The sequence below is a fragment of the Dendronephthya gigantea genome, unplaced genomic scaffold (assembly GCF_004324835.1).
Source record: "Dendronephthya gigantea isolate DGI-Jeju-01 unplaced genomic scaffold, DenGig_1.0 000002F, whole genome shotgun sequence".
Taxonomy (NCBI): Eukaryota; Metazoa; Cnidaria; class Anthozoa; order Malacalcyonacea; family Nephtheidae; genus Dendronephthya; species Dendronephthya gigantea.
In genome coordinates, this window is record NW_021163012.1 from 3,700,001 (window position 1) to 3,717,102 (window position 17,102).

General features: G+C 38.8%; 2 protein-coding genes across 2 annotated transcripts in view; both read right to left on the reverse strand.

Annotated features, from left to right (window-relative positions):
• The window catches only part of LOC114537216 (zinc finger MYND domain-containing protein 11-like), a 13,178-nt gene extending 11,398 nt beyond the window's left edge, over positions 1-1,780 (reverse strand). Inside the window, exon 1 of the mRNA XM_028558353.1 lies at positions 1,058-1,780. Within this exon, the coding sequence (XP_028414154.1) occupies positions 1,058-1,372 (315 nt within the window). The 5' untranslated portion in view covers positions 1,373-1,780. The remainder of the gene's footprint in view (positions 1-1,057) is intronic.
• A 1,594-nt stretch (positions 1,781-3,374) lies between these two features.
• Positions 3,375-14,003, reverse strand: LOC114533769 (serine/threonine-protein kinase LATS1-like). The gene is made up of 3 exons (XM_028555367.1): positions 13,204-14,003; positions 6,125-8,311; positions 3,375-5,656 (listed from the first exon to the last, which is right to left on the reverse strand). The coding sequence occupies exons 1-3, from the start codon at positions 13,588-13,590 to the stop codon at positions 5,210-5,212; spliced, it is 3,021 nt and encodes a 1,006-aa protein (XP_028411168.1). The 5' UTR covers positions 13,591-14,003; the 3' UTR covers positions 3,375-5,209.
• Positions 14,004-17,102: the final 3,099 nt, after the last annotated feature.

Consider the following 17,102-nt stretch of genomic DNA (forward strand, 5'->3'; position numbering starts at 1 on the left):
GCTAAAAATTGTCTGTTGAACTGTTTTCCCTTTCCAAGATAATTTTGGTGTTTTCCACCAGACAAAAGCTCAAAGAAAGATATAGAATGTAATTCCCTTCCTTTTCAGGGGCCAGTTGTTCAAAGTTGGGTTAGCGCTAACCATGGATTAAATTTTAATCAACTGTTTTCGTTTAAGTGTTTCTGAACCACAGTTTGTTTTAAAACTTTTACAAAATCTGGCTTTTGTCAGCTAGTCCAGAAAATATTTATAAAAATAATATTATGTAAAGATTTGCTTTAACCCAGGGTTAAGCTAACCGGCTTTTGAAAAACCGGCCCCAGCAGGATAAATTAAACTTATGCCTTGCTCAATCTGTCCACTATAAGCTATAAAGAATGTTTATAGTGAGAAAACTCCATATCTAAATGTGCAGGCTGTAGCTTAGGTACTCCTAAAAGTAACATCCCCAGAATCAAATTAAATAAAGTATATAAATTAGGTGTAAATTAGATCAACTATTTAGCAAGCCAATTGTGTTAAACATAAAAAACCAGGTTCCACACCTTGAAAAAATTTTTTATGACCTTTGGCCAAGCAGCAAGTGCCAAACCCACCAACCATAGTGCCCCCCTACCCTGTTTAGTTAATTGCCAAGACCCCACACCCCACAGCGGTGATTTCTCTGAATGTATGCATTTTGCCACGCACCCTTAAGAGCCATTAAAGAACTCTACTCGAAATAATATTTGAAATATTTTCAACGTCTGCCCTTGTGTTTAGTGCAAACAAACTACGTATATTGTTTAGCCGCCAAGCAAAGCACAACAAACAAAATTCCGTACAAAGGAATGCGCTTTCATTATCCTCAAGCGAAACTGTGAAAGACTCTCTTTAAATTCTATGGCATAAATCGCACGCGCGACGCTGGAATTTCAACCCTGAAATCGTATCGTTTTCGAAAACAAAACACATAAATTTCGAGGCAAAAAAGCACACGAAACATGCCGCAAGTACATAAGCGTTTGCAACACTTGTATTCGCGTATAAAAGCACAAAAATTTAGGCCAGTGATCACCTTGGTTGTCTTTGAATTGCCATTAAGATCGTTCGGTTCTTGTAAGCTGTTTATAATCCGATACGACAATTGCTCGTTGCCTTTCTTGCAGCCTTTGTGAGAAATCGCAAGCGTTTCTCGGAAGAGTCCGTCCTCGACGGCAAACCGTAGTTGCTTCGAGATGTCCGCTTGCTTCCATTCAAATTCACGCAAAACGAAGCGAAGTATTCGCTCTTCGTTCGGGCATTGCTTTTGATAACAAATCCCTTTGATGGCTTCGTATATGGCACGTGAATACTGCGAGTCAGAACTTCGGCGCACACAGACGCGAACCATAGTCGAAAAAAGCTGTTTTCCAAAGCTGAGACGCTTCACAACCGACGTGCACAAACCACAAGAGTCAAACAACGTTTACAAGCCCATAAAAAATCATATAAGGCAGCGAGCTTTTTCGAGTGCTGACAGTCGAAGTGCTTTCGCTATCCGGATACGCATCGCTTCCGTTTCAACACGAATTTGTAAATACTACACGCTCGCTTCGGGAAAGTTGCGGTGCACAAAAGCAAAAGTTTCGCTTGTTTTTTTTGTCGGCTAACAAACCTTCTGTTGTTTAGGGCGCATAAATAATGGCTTCGAGTCGTTCATATAGCGATTATTGATGATAATAGGCCATTTATCGCCCGACGAATGTGCCTAAAGTTTGTGAAACATTATATTACGAAGAGTGTTATTTCCGCTTCCACATTCGACATTATGTCAGTTTATAAACAAAGTTATTTGTTCGCAAAAATTTGCATCAGAATACCTGCCCATACCCTTGTCACGACTAGCCGGAGGTACAGTATTTTAAAACCAAATGACAGCCAAATCCGATTTTTTAATTTGCTAAGAATAAAAAAAAAGGTTCTGGTTTTATAATATAACCGCTCCCGTAGGAGCAAAATTGATTGAATTTCGGAAAAAAAACAGGAAAGTAATTGGCGATGACATTTTGTCAGGTTTATTGCTAATTTCTCCTATTTTCGTGCCAATTTTTGACATTTTTTGTCGCCAGGTTTGACATTTTTTTGTGCCCAATTTTAATCTTTTCTGTTGTCAATTTTTGCTACTTTTTGTTGTCGGATTTTGCTACTTTTTGTTGTCATTCTTTGCTACTTTTTGTTGTCAATTTTTGCTACTTTTTGTTGTCAGCTTTTCCTACTTTTTGTTGTCAATTTTTGCTACTTTTTGTCGATTTTTGCTATTTTCCGCTAAATTTTGCTAATGACGTATTGTTTTCTTCTAATTTCAACCCCGCTTTCTTGTCAATTTCCGCTTGCGGAAATATATTTTAGCCACAACCTGGCACATGAAACTTCTCAATTTAAAACCTCTGTAAAATAAACCAATAAAATCGAACTGAATAAAATCGCGCCCAGAAGCGATAATTGAGGGGTGATGGACGTATTTAAGTCTGGTTAACAACGTACTGTGGCATTTTAGGCAAAAAGACACAAAACTTCTCGACATTTCGATTTTCGAGCGAAGCGGCTTCGTTAGGCGAGTGAGTATAATCATACCCACTTTTTTGGTGAAAACCATAAGGTCGAAACGTCGAGAAGTGTTTTTTGTCTATTTAGGCAGTTGTTAGATGCAAAGTTGTTTAAACCACGCCACGCTGCTCCCTGGCTATGTATGGTGGGTGCATATTATTCATATATTCGTCTTGTGCCCGACTGAATGATTTCCTCCTGTAGTAACACTGGATCAATAAGGGATAATCCCTACTAGACTTCTAGGAAAAACAGTTTAGAACCGATAGAGCTATCCAATATAAATGTTAGTTTAGTTTAGGTTTTCATCCGTAGTAACCCTCAGTGGCGTGGCCAGCCTAACGATATGCAAATTTTACGTTATTATTATTATTCATTTCTTTAGGAATTCATTGTTTTCACAGTAAATGAACACCACATTTTAGCATAGCATGACTAAATTGTCGGGCTGGCTACGCCACTGGTAAAACTGAGTAATAAGAGATAATCCTCACTGCATGGGCCTCTGGGAAGAACAGTTACGGTTTACTGAGTTTAGAACTGAGAGAACTATCCAGTATAAATACAGTTAGTTTATATACTTTAGGTTTCCTACTGTAGTAACACTTACATGCACGACTTGATCTGACAACAAAACTATAAGAGATGACCCTTTAGAAAAAAATGTATATATAGAACAGATCACTGAAAAGCAAATATGAACTTCCGTCCGAGCGTTTACAAAGCCAAAGAGCGAAACACACACATCAATCATGCACACAATCTTGTAAAAACATCTCAAAATATTTATTAGGATAAAAACCTATATATTCCAATTTAAGATAAGTCAATATTTATATATAAGTACATATATATACTATCTAAGACTGTAATGTACACATACTCGCGCAATGCCTCAAGATCTCAATAGGTAAAGTGTATTCTGATTAATTTAGCATTAAAAATTCTACAGCCAGCCTGGGAGTGAGTTTGGAGCACTGATCTGCAAACTAAGCTGGATGGCCGTCGAAGACATCGATTAAAGACACAAAACACCTTTTTTACAAGTATAGAACATTTTTAGATTTTTATCTGTCAATAGCTCCTTAAAGATCGCTTGTTATGATATTTATTGCCAAGGGCTATGTATGCAATTACCTATGCAAATTTGGAAATAAATAAATCATAAATGGTTAAACTATAGACGGCCATGTTTGATGGCAGCCCGGCAAATTAATTTCAGGGTTGGATTTTATCGAGTGTTGTTACCCAAACTTTTTATTCCAACTAATTTTAAAATCGTAATACGTTTTAAAAGGTTTTAATACCAGAAACTTCAAAATAGAGCTGTTTTGTAACTTAGTACTAGGGAAAACCGCTAGCAAACTCTCTGTTTTAAATCCACAGAGTTAAGTGTGCAATAATTTCGCTAAATTACAAACGTTCCAAATAAAATTCGTGATTTTCAGCAGTGACGTATTTACCACGAACGTGAAACACATACGGCAAAGCTGAATTTGCTGCTATACTAAATACATCAGAATGGCCTGTTGCTTTCTCATATTACTGCTGAACTTCACGAGTTTTATGTAGAACGTTTGTAATTTAAACTCAAAACTAAAAGGCTCTGAATAGACATATCCAGGACAGACATATCTGGAAGTGTTAAAAATGACTTAAAAAGTTTTCTGTCTTAAAAATGATAAGCATAAACCATCCAGCTTTCTTATCGTATCAGCGTATGCTGTCAAACATTCCTCCAAAGCCAAACAATCCCCCCTGATTATTTTGAACCACTGATTTGAACTCATATAAAACCTACTACCGGTAGAGGAGCCCTTTCCACGGGGTGGAAATTTTTTAGCAAACGAAATTTCTCGCTCAATTTCTTCTTTAATCATCACCAGTCAATGACTGGCAAAACTTTTATAGAAAATCGAAGGATACATTTTTTACCGAAAACGGTGGTAATGTACAGCTCACAACCGTGGCGTCGCCAGCATCGATAAGTGCATGGGGTGGACATATTCATATATTCATGTTCACAGACCGTTACGACAATCAATTTGAAAGAAATGAATAATGTCTAAAACACGAATATATTAATAAGTCCCCCCCCCCACTTATCAAGCAGGCGACGCCACTGGCTCACAATGCAGCATATATTTTACAAGTTCTTTTCAGGGAGAACGTTTTTTATATATCTCGTTAAATAAGTATCTGCAACTACACTGAGAACCGCTTGTTAGCCTGAAATTTTTTGAGCCGATTCAACACAATTGAACGAGAAATGAGTCGCGAGAAAGAAGTATTTTGTCTCTTGGAATTCGTTTTTGTTGATCGGATGCAGGTCCTATTGATAAGCAGGCTATATAAACAGTGTGAAATTGACCTTTTTGGCCGCGTCTAGGAAAAGCCAAATAAAAAAACGACTGCTTTAAAACAGTATTTGAAAAAGCGTCTTGTTAATTTCTAGCGACTTTTTACAAATAGGGACATTAAACAACTGCGTTAGATAGACTTGTTTTAAAAGAAAGCAGATTTTTAATGCTCTCATAGCATTGCTCGCGAATACCTGCCTATCGGATCCTTAAATGACCCTATAGTTCCTTTTGCACAATCCCCGACATCCCGAGGTATGCTTCGTTGTCCCTTAATACCTCTACACGAACACGGGAGCCTTGCTTTCGTCACTCTCCGTCCCGTCCCAGGAGCTGTAGTTTGACACAGACGAGCGGGCCTGGTCTTGAGTGAAAAAGCGCCTGAACGTGAACTCGTAGAACGCGTGCGATGGGTGCTTGGACTTTGTGCCATCGTCGGAAATCTCCGTCATGCTGGCGCAATCGCTGTCCGGCGGACGTTCGGGGCCGACCGGATCGAAGTTCGACGTGTCTTCAGGATGGAGAATCTGGGGAATGTAATGCGCTTTCGTTCGACGGATCATGAGCCAGTCGATGCCGTGGAAGAATGAATGGTTCTTGATATCGTCCACGCCACCGTTGCCAAGTCTTTGATTAGCGCTTGTACACAAATGGAGAATAAGATCTTCAGCTTCGGACGAGAGTTTCGCCTGTCTGGGGATATTCAAAGTCGTTTCCCAGTTTATAACCTACGAAATATAGGGTTAGATTTATAACCGTCTGCACATTTGCCCAGAAAAAAGGCCTGAGGTAGGCGTTAACCTTGGGTTAAGTGAACCGTCTTGGGCACCCGGCCCCTGGACTGACGATATATTTGCATATTTTCTTTAGAATTTTAACAGCAGAAATAAATTAGTTCAAAACAACTGTTCTTAATTCAAATGAAAATATGCAAATATTTCGATAGAGAACTATTTCTCTGTAAAGCCGGTTTTCCACAAGCGATATTTCTCGCGCGAAGCGACATTTTGCTTTTGTTTCAGATCTCTCAACTGCAACTATCTGGAACAAATTGCTCAAATACAAAGGAATAAAGTCGCTTCGCGCGAAAAATATCGCTAGTGGAAAACCGGCTTAAATGTATATCCAGCCTAAGTGTATCATACAGACTAGAAAACGTCAAGCTAAATACAGCTCTGAATAATATCTAGTCCTACCTTCATTTGGGTTTCAGCGGCATTAGGAGAGTAAAATGGTGGTCGCCCAACCAACATTTCGTACAATATGACTCCGACCGACCACCAATCGCAGAGGTGTGTGTAAGGTATCCGCAGCAGCACTTCTGGCGCGATGTAGTTTGGCGTTCCGACCAGCGAGTGCGCTTGGCAGCGCATGTGCTGACGTATGTGCCGCCTGGCCAGCGGCTTCTTCCCATCCATGGCATGCCCGCAGCGGCATTTGTGTTCCTTCGCCCAATTGTCGTCGATCTCCAAACTTGGATTACGGCTGTGATTTCGAGAAAGCGTACCGCTCTGATAGTACTTGGAATCGTGTGTCCAACGGAATCCAGTGCAGAGGCCAAAATCGGTCAGTTTTATGTGACCGTCGCTATCGATCAGAACATTATCGGGCTTAATGTCCCGGTGGATGAACCCCATACGATGAACAGACTCGATAGCCAACACAAGTTCCGCGATATAAAATCTCGCCATGTCCTCGCGAAATACACCCTTGTTTATCAACAAGCTCATAAGGTCTCCGCCCGGAACATACTCCATGACAAAGTACAGATTATCCTTGTCTTGAAACGAGTAAAACAACTTCACCACCCATTCGTTGTCTGCTTCTGCAAGAATATCGCGTTCAGCCTTCACGTGGGCAACCTGATTCCGTTTTAATACCTCCGCCTTTTTTAATATTTTCATCGCGTATAATGATCCTGATTGCACGTGTTTCGTCAAACAAACTTCGCCAAATGCCCCGACACCAATCACTTGCAGTTTGTTAAACATGGACGGGTCCATTTTGGTGCGTTTCAGACGGATATAGTTGGATTCTTTTTGGCTCAAGATTTTTCGCATTTGCGACTGCGCGTCCTCCGAAAGATGGACTCGTCGCATTTCTTGTTCGAGCTGAGCTTTCCGCATTTCCCGCTCTTTCGCATCCTTCAGGACGTTCTCCATCCTCTGTTCCATGTAAAATTTGTACGTCTGTGGGGACACGTGCCGCCGCTGACTTCGCTTTTCGCCGTTGACGGCGGACTCCGCATTGCTGACGTCGATTTCCGGCCGCTTCCGAACGTGCACGACGAGGGTGCCGGTTTTGTTCTTGTACACGGGCGGACCGCTATCTTCGTCCGTGCCGTCGAATGACGTCATCGAAGCAAGGTCGAACCCAGGAAAATCTGCGTCTTCGATAGTGGAAGAGTGACTCTCTGAGCCATCCGAGCTGACAGACATATCATCGATTGACGGGACATTCTGGTGTACCCACCCCTCAAGCTGATTTGCCCGGCTGTTTGATTTCAATGAGCTCTGGCCGCTCTCGGGCGGCGGAGCTGTGGATCTACTATTTTGATAGGGAGGTGGATACTGCTCGGCCCTTTGGGGGAAATTCCTTGAAGTATTATTCATCAAGGATGGTTGCGAGGCCACTGGACCGTTGTGATAGTCCATCGCCGGCTCAGGTCTTGGATACCCAGACTGCACGCCGGGATAGCCGCTCGGACGAGGATCCTGGGCGATGGTGACCGGGCTGGTCTGCACCAGCACGCGAAACGTTGCTGACTGTCCGGGGCTTTTCGACACAACGGGTGTTAAACTCGTAGGGGGAGTAGTGACCTGGGGGCCGTTCGCTGCATTGAGGTTCACTTGAACTTGGAATTGTGGCGTGGCCATCTGGGGGGGTTGCTGTGGAGGGTACCCACCGGTCGAAAAATTGCCATGGTTACCATTTGCTGGCGGGGGCAATTTGTTTTGGGTCACCGAATATGGTGTCGACTTCCACGAAGCACCGCCTTCGGGTATCCCCGATCGGCTATTTGGTACCGGAGACTTGCCCCTGCTCGGCACATCCGGCCATTTGGTGACTTTCCATTCGGCCTGTGAAATTGTCTTGTTCCCAGAAGGTAGTGCGGTCGTCTGCATGTAGGTGGATGTTTCCACCTCCCTCGTAAGGTGGCTTGCAACTGGCGGACGATCCGGACCGGGTCTGTTGTGCTTCTGGTGGGTGGGGAATCTGTAGGGTGGTGGGGACTTGGTGGGAAATTGCATGTGGTTGATGGGACTCGGCGCCTCGCGACCTCGAGTGGCGTTAGGGTTTATCCTCTGGTACCCATCGTTGTTGGCCATCGCACGAACGAAGTCGAAGTCTGACGGGGAAAGTAGACTGTGATGTAAGGCATCCTTGGAGATCGAAAATAGAAAGAGTTATGAGTTATTTTCAATATTTTTATTATGTATGGTAGTAGATTGGTAATCTATAATATTTCCATATTTAAAATCGACAAATATAATCCTTGATAATGCTTAATTTAACCCTTAATCTAATCCTTTGCTGTTAGTAGTTGGGTCAGGATAGTCTAGGTAAAATTTGAGGATTAGTTGGGATTATATTCGCGAAATCTGTACATACAAATTACTATTCTTTTCCGCGCGTAAACTAAATTATAAAAAATTTAAGGCTAATTCGAAAACGCCGCTATATTTCAGTTTCACATTATCCAATACCTCAAACCAGATTATCTATTCATATTAAATTTTGAATGCTTTTTACAAACTGAACTGCGCAGTGCTAGTAAATTTCCCTTGGTTGATTATTCAACCACGCAAATCACTAGGACTTAAATTCTGATTTTTGACTTAATATGGTCTGTCTTAATGACATAATTTATAGAATAGTATGAAAACATAAGACCTTATATGTCACGAGGGAATTTAGTAAAAATAAAGTTAGTTTATAATACAGCTATTGTTTGGTCTAGAGAGACTAGAGAGTTTAGTCTGATAGAGCTATCCAGTAAAAATAAAGTTGGTTTAGTTTAGGTTTTCTCCTGTAGTAACACTGGATTATCCTTATAGGACCTGTAGGAAAATCTGTTTATAGAACTGATTGAGTTATTCAGTATAAATAAAGTTAGTTTAGTTTATGTTTCCTCCTGTAGTAACACTGGATCAATAAGAGATGATCCTTACTGGACCTCTAGGAAGAACAGTTTAGAACTGATAGAGCTATTCAGTATAAATAAAGTTTGTTTAGTTTAGGTTTCCTTCTGTAGTAACGCTGGATCAATAAGAGATTATCCTTATGGGACCAGAAGGAAAAACAGTTTAAAACTGATTGAGCTATTCAGTATGAATAAAGTCAGTTTAGTTAAGGTTTCTTCCTGTAGTATAACACCGGATCAATAAGAGGTGATCCTTACTGGACCTCCAGGAAGAACAGCATGTGTGAGAAAAATGCTATAAAACCAGTTAGACATAAGACTTAGACAATTAAATTGTCAACACATCGCTAAGTCATTGGGAACTATAGTGCGCTGCGGGTACATAAACAAAGTATACGCTGAATAGAACTTTAGAATGCCAATACAAGGAGAAGGCTGGCAGGCTGACACCTTCTTTTAACAACTTAGCATCAAATGTGCTATACAAAAATTTCATATCATAAAATAGACAAAGACACTTCTCGAAGTTTCGAACCAAGGCTAAGGTCGGATTAAGGTCCTGTTCAAGAGAGTTACTAACTCTCCTGAGAAAAGCCGCGGCTTCACGTCGAAACATCGTGAAGTATTTTCGTATATTTTACGGTAATTTTGTGTATAATGTATACAATATTTGATGCAAAAATACACCTAATGTTTGATTGTACCGTATATGTTCATTGCGAAGCTTTGAAATGACATTTAAAGTTTGTACCATTAAATTATTAACGATAATTCCTTAAATTTCAATTTGATGTCTTAAAACTAACAGTTCAAATTCAAAATCTAAATTATTTAGTAAATTATTTAAAGAACAAAGCCTCAATCAATGTCTAAATTAGCAAATAGCGCGGAAATTTCTCCACCCAAGAAAACTTTTCATGTTATAACAAAACGCCAGTTCTAAATTTATCCCAGAATTAATACAAATGAAAAAGTTTTGTTGCATCGACATTTGCTAATCACTAATTTTTTTAGATCTACAGTACGCCTCTTAGTTTATACGACGATTCCCTCACACACAGAAATGTCTCCGAAATTTTACGGCATTGTCAATTGCATATTTCATATTGAAATGAACGCTTTCTAATTTATTATTCGAGTGCATGTTATTTCACGCAGTTTATGTTGCGATGTTGGCGAGCGAGCGAGCCTTTACGAATCAACACTGACTGGTTTCATATTTTCACATGCATTTAACTCAAGGTGCAAAAAATGTAAATTTATAATTAACTCATTAGTATTTTGACATGCTACTTGCAAATTCACCTAAAGTGCAAAGTATTCTACTAAACTATCCATTAAAACATTATGCCCTTTGGCAGAAATCATGAAGCAGTTTTAATGCATTATGATCATACAATTATGTGGCAGTTTTTTCCTCATTTCTGCAAAAGCACCACATCTCCATTTACACAACAGCAGCTCAAAAATTCATACTTCAGAGAAGAAATGCCAGGTTACAAAACAATTATCTCAATAGCATGACATTTCTCCTTGGCAATTTTAAAATACCCCATTTTTTATGTCAAATTTTCAGAGGAAACCCAATATGGCATGAATACCTAAGACCCTGCAGATTAAATACCATTTAATTATCTGCTGACATTGGAATTTCATTAGTTGCTAACCCCAAAATGTTTGGGCAAAATAAACACTTACGGCATACCACGGCAGCTTTTTTCAATTTTCCTATCTTTACAACTTATTGACAATTAGAACATATGTATAAGAGCTCTTTCAAACTGAACTACAGAAAAGGTGTATCATTGAAACAAAATTGGCACTTTTCCAGAACATTCCATTCTCTAGAAATCTTACACTAATTCATGACACTGATTGAGGTATAATTAAAGCCATGTGCTTAAGTGCTTTAAAAGATAGAACTTTAGGCTTTAGCTAAAACAAGGAAAATAGAAATTTTAGTAATAAATATTAGGAAACTAATCAGTCTTACACTATTGAAAGGAAGCAAATTTTCAACACAAATTTAACTTGATGTAGTTCGGGCTAATGCCAGACAGCTTTACTTGGAAAAAAAGTGGCTTGGCATATCAAAATATGTAATGAAAGTTATCTGATATGATAAAATATGGCAGAGGGTCAGATATGCTTCAGCTATGAGTAAAGAAATAAAAGAATTACCCAACAGGGTATGTCCAAAAAGACAAAAAAAAAACTAGGAAAGAAATATAGTTGTTCTGATATCATATTGTAATGAAAATTGCTAAAAAAACTTTGCCTTTCATGTGATGAAAATTTTTGAAACGATTGATGTCAAAGGAGATAAAATTCTTATGAAAATTGTCTTTCAGGAAATGCCGAAAAGATATTTGAAAAAAACATGAGTGCTCACACATATATTATTTTTTTTACTGTCTATGGGCCTATGACATTTGCTATAAAGATGTCAGTTATGAATTTTGCTGGTTGATGAAGCCACCTTGCTGATGTTTGATAGCACATCTTACAGGAAATATGATTTGACATGCTTCAAATTTGTCCAGACAATCACTGTGAGTAAGTCTGCATTTATAACTCCAAACTGTGTAATTGAATTCCTGCATCAAATCCTGGGTCAAAAAGTTCTGAGTTCAAACATTCTGTGTGTTAAAATATTAGACTTCGTTATGATTTCACGTACATATGCCAAATAAAACACATTCCCAGAAAAGGTTAGCTAGATATTCTATGATTTTTTCCCCTATCCAAAACGTAATGGTAATATTTCAAAAGTACAGTTGTTCAACAGTGTTTCCCATTAATCACTGACATACAAGTACACTCTAGAAATTTTAGAAATCCCTTTCCAACTGACAGAATCCAGCCAAATAAGGGAGTTAAAACGCTGTAATCTGGGCTAAATAATGTCGAGAAAATCTCACATTTGACAATAAATATTTCAGATTTTTTACAAACGCTAAGTCATTTCATCTCAAAGGCACGCATGGCTGACAACTGACAATGCCGAAAAAATTATCGTCTGCCAAATTTGTAAGAATAAAGAAGTATTTAAACAATGCATGCAACTAAATCGAATCCCAAACGCGTAGGAAAGTTTCAAATTGAATAACGAATATTCTATTGTGACAGCACTTCGACCTCTTCTTTATTTCGACACAGTGCGCGAAAATTGCCCTTACAAATCCCCCAAAGACAATGGACAATGCTTCAAAACCGTAGCTTTTCACACGGTCGACGGAGATGTCTGTTTTGCACATTTCAACAAGCCGTATAATTTGGCAAAGCAGCTTTTGTGAAACATATTATTAGGCGTGAAAATTCTGCGATTCTCCCACGGGTGTTTCAAAAATGCGAATATTCTCGAGCGAACATATGTCCTTTCGAATTTGTAAAGATGTCTACAAATATAAATCTGCCGAGAAATTCATTCTAGACCATAGGCATACAACAAAGATTGTACATTTTAGCCACAGCGTCGGTTGAATTCCCCGACAATGCCGAAGTACAATTATAATGCGTTGAAAACTAGTGCTTTTCAGTTCAATGCAAACAGTGAATGCTTTTCGCGGTAAAAGATTGTCACATTTCGGGCATGAAATTCCACGAATGCAAATCTCTTTCAAAGTTACAAAACATTTGCGAATAGTTCTTCTCCGTTTAGCGAAAAAGCGCTTTTCGAATACTTTGTATGTTTACCAAAATCTATATAAAACAAATCTTTCAAGCCCTTGAGAAACTTATACACACGCCATGAAAAAATTATGAGCAAACAAATGGTGATGTAAACACATATTTTTTTCTTTCCCGATCTACAGGACTTTAGAACTTCGGCAAGCCGCAAGTTAATCGATGTTTTCATATTATAGCAATCTCCACAATTAAGCTAACTTAATAGAGTCACTCACCTTAGGCTAAAAGCGAAGAGTCATTGGACATGTTTGAAAATTTAAAGCCGTATTCAAAATACAATGGCTTTGAAAAACAAGAAAAATTTGCATGCGTTCAGATCGTGACTTACGTCGAAATGCGTATATTTTTGCATAACTGTTGTCGTAAGATGTTGTCTAAGGCCGGCGATAAACACATCGATACTATAAAACATAATAAAAACAGATAGAGGATCGTACTAACCTCATAGCTCGGCATAGCTCCAACAAATGGCTGGCCATTGAAATCATTCGCGCTTTGTGAAGAGCATTCAGAACTCGAACTAGAATACCCAGATTCGTCGTAGTTTCTGCTCGCTTGCCCGTTCCTTTCGCGATGGCCTCTGTTTGGCTCGGGAAAATTATTCCCTGGCGTGAAAAACCTCGGTTGATTGTTGGGTAAACGTTGATTCTGCGATGTGCTATGCGAAATGTGATCGTACGGCATTGGGGTTACCACGTTTGCCGTATTAACTTCGCTTCCATTTTCAGGCTCCCGTCGTAAATGCTTTAAGTTATCGCGAATCTCTTTCAACATCAGATTGTGATTGAAAACGAGCGGCGTGTTCACGCGAGAGTGCCGTTCGTCCATGACTTAAAAATACAGAACTACACTCTGAACTTTTCCCTTCTTTTTGGCTGTAATTCCCGATCTACGAAACACGATATAATTCCTTTTATATCCTCTTGACAATACAAGCTCTTTGGATCTTCAATATGCCCAAAACATGCCTCCGGTAAGCACTATAGTTTAGCCATTTTAACCACGCGAAATATTACAAGGCTTTATGCATATTTTTAATACGAATTTGCCTTATCGACTCGAATAATCTCGTGAAACTCGTTAATTTTACACCGGCGAGCCGCCAAACTCGCTACAGATATACCACGAAGTATCGGCTCTTCGTCGAGACGAAACGACGAGAGTTTCACACAAAGATTTCGCTCCAAAAGACCAAAATTTCAAAGGAATTTATGGCAAGCGACAACAACACGAAAATTGACGATTAGAAACAAATTACTTGAATTCCAAACTCGAAGGCGATTGGTGCTGCCACTTTTGCATTCCAATCTTCAATACTTCCCAATTAACGCTGATCTCGACTGTGAAATCACTGCACTGGATAGAGCACGAAGCCGCTCACCTCTTAAAGTGGTCTTATACCAATCTTTTTAAAATTTTTATTTTGAAAAATATAAACATTTTTTCATGCCATATTGCGAGCCAAGTTGCTCTGAGTGAAAAAAAACTTGTAACAGTCTTCAATCACTATAGTTACCCATACCAGACACACCCAATGGAGGAAAATTGACGATTTTTGTAAAAACGATAACAAACTGGGTTTTAACGATAGAATGACGGAATTGGTTTTACTTAGTTCTAAATGTTTTTGCCTCGGAGCTGAACGTCGAAAAAATAAAACTTTTCCAGTATTACATTTCACAAAATATAGAACTTCCACGATCTATCTCAAATAAACATTCGTTATTTTACTTAGACTGAACGAAAGGCAACACTTTTAGGTTCACGTCCGACCTAATTGTCTTTAAAGTCTACCATGAAAATTTTATCAAGATAGCTTTATTACTTTTTAAGTTATCTTTTCTCAAAATAAGGGGAATGAGAATTTGTGTTTGCTAAGAGCAGCGACAAAAAAAGTTTTGCATATATTCATAAATTATAGAGAACAATAGAATAGAACAATGAAACAATAGAATAAGCCAATGGACCCCTTTTGTTTGCTCGGGGTAAAACCCTAATTAATATCACTTTTCGTTTAATTCTCGCATTCTTTAGGCCCAGTTCATACATCGCATTTTGGTCGCGTCACTGAGGGAGACGTTTAAGTTTGCACCTTTGAAATTTTAAAAACAAAATGAATCGTGATTTTTGTGTATATATGAGACCACCTTTAATTAAGACTCGTTTACACTTGCAATTTTGCTGCAATTTTATGTGATTTTCTTCACCAAGGGCTTTTATGCATCAGAACTAATTATTCGTTCACATATGTCAATAGAAGAAAACCACACAAAATTGAATATTTTCTTCCGAATTTCTCATATACCAGTGGTTATGTAAGCATCAGTACGTACATCACCGTAAAAAGTTTGTACAAGTTTTTGTGGTTAATGGAAACAATACTGAACAATTTGTTGTACTGTAGCCCATGAAAATGGTTGTTATCATGTTAGCTTGATAGGCTTAAGGCACTGTTTCACCATGCAATTTTCCTTGCAAAGCAATTATAATTTATACGGTTGTTAATCTGTAGGGAGTTGCTAAGAAAACGTTAGCAGGTCATAAGAAATGTTCGTACTTGACAACTTTAGATGCTTCAGGAGTAGAATTACATTGCAAGTTGCAAGGAAAGTTTCATAGTGTAACACCTCTGGTTACCCGGGTTGAACGAAAGGTGAGTAAGTTTGAGGCATTGAAAAATGTCTTTCTGACAAAGCACATGTTATTCTTGAGACGACTACACCACGACGGCAACTCGGCAAGGTACCTACCTCAAAGTCATTTTACGCTACTTAATTAATCTCGGCTGAGTGAGATCATGTAAACAAACTCGAAAGATTTTATTCGCTTTTCCCCCGTGGGCGTAGCGGCCTTTATAAAATTTGCTCATGCAGGCGTAAAGGCCGACACAGAGCGGACGCGATGCGGCAACGCGACGCGAATTTTGAGTTTTCAGAAGCACATAAATTAAATTCTGGAAGCAAAATTTGAAAACAATGGATGCTAGAGCAGTCAAAATGTTTTATTGTTATGTAATCTATAAAGAATATTATGATAGTTTAAAATTTATTTGATTTTGAAAAATTAAAAACGTTGAAAATTCGCGCCGCGTTGCCAATTTGCGTCCGGTCTGTGTGGGCCTTAACGGGTTTAAAAAACACAGCGCCTCGCACTTGCGGGTTGTTTGTCGGCGCGATAATCGGCCTTGAAGACAAAAACAACAGAAATGGACGCTGGCACTGGCGCCCAATTCGCCTTCAAATTGGCTTTAAAGTTCGAGCTATCGTTCCCGTTCACATAGAGCTCACTGGAAATGGGTCTATAATTTCAGCCGAGGATGACTAAGCCAATGTTGTGTGTCTAACATGTAACAAAGAACTTTGATTTTTGGTACATTTTTTCGAACATATCTTTGAACCAATAACGATTTTAGCTGATATTGTAGCCCCGTTTACAATACACTCGATTTATTCGCACGGCACGGCTAAAATGGGTACCCGTACCCATTTCATCCGCGCCCGGCCTTTGTTTTGGTAGCCTGAACACGAGTGAAATTGGGCACGGGTACCCATTTTAGCCGTGCCGTGAAGATAAATTGACTGTAGTGTAAACGGGGCTTGTGATTAGCGCGTGGTGAGACGATAGTTTTTTGCACAATAAACTGACGCACAGACACACACTTCTCGGCTCTTCATTATTATGATTTATTAATTCGATTTGTATTAAGGAAAATTGTAGGTCTACAAAAATTTTGCAAATTTTAAAGGGCGGAAAACTTTTACTATAGCTACAGGCACTTGTATTTAAATTGGCGAAAAGGCGGTCATTTTATAGAACAGTGAATACAATATCGCAAATTTCTTATTGCAAGTACCTGTTATAAAATAACAAAAAATGTTAAATATCCGATAATTGGTGTTATACTCAACGTTGAATCATTCATCTGAATCATATATGGATGGGAATGGAAAAATTATGAATATCAAGATATTAAATTGTTGTCCAGGCATTCATTTGAATTATAACAAAGTGTCGTTAAGAATGTAAGAATTATGACTGATATGAATGCCAAAGAGTTCAGTCATTCATTTGAATAGACCTTTGAGGTGCTTACGTCATGTCGGTCTCGAACAATGAATCGCAATGCAATCTGGGAAACAAGTGGGACAAAATTGTATAGATAGAAAACTGTGTGACCTAAGCATTTCAGAAGGCTATTATAACATGTGTTGTTGAGACTGGAAAAATTATGCATGATGATTAATATCGAAATATTTAACTGTTTTGTCACGATTTTGAATCATAACATAACGTCATAAGGTTGTATTTGACTGTGAAAGATTTTCAAACTATTTTAAATC

Bases quoted from the DNA above. Each gene is read 5' to 3' on its own strand.
- LOC114533769 (XM_028555367.1), bottom strand. From the start codon at position 13,590: ATGGACGAACGGCACTCTCGCGTGAACACGCCGCTCGTTTTCAATCAC. The intron at 8,312-13,203 runs GTTAGTACGATC...TCGATCTCCAAG, and splicing joins GAGCTATGCCGAGCTATGAG to GATGCCTTACATCACAGTCT. The intron at 5,657-6,124 runs GTAGGACTAGAT...TATATTTCGTAG, and splicing joins CCGCTGAAACCCAAATGAAG to GTTATAAACTGGGAAACGAC.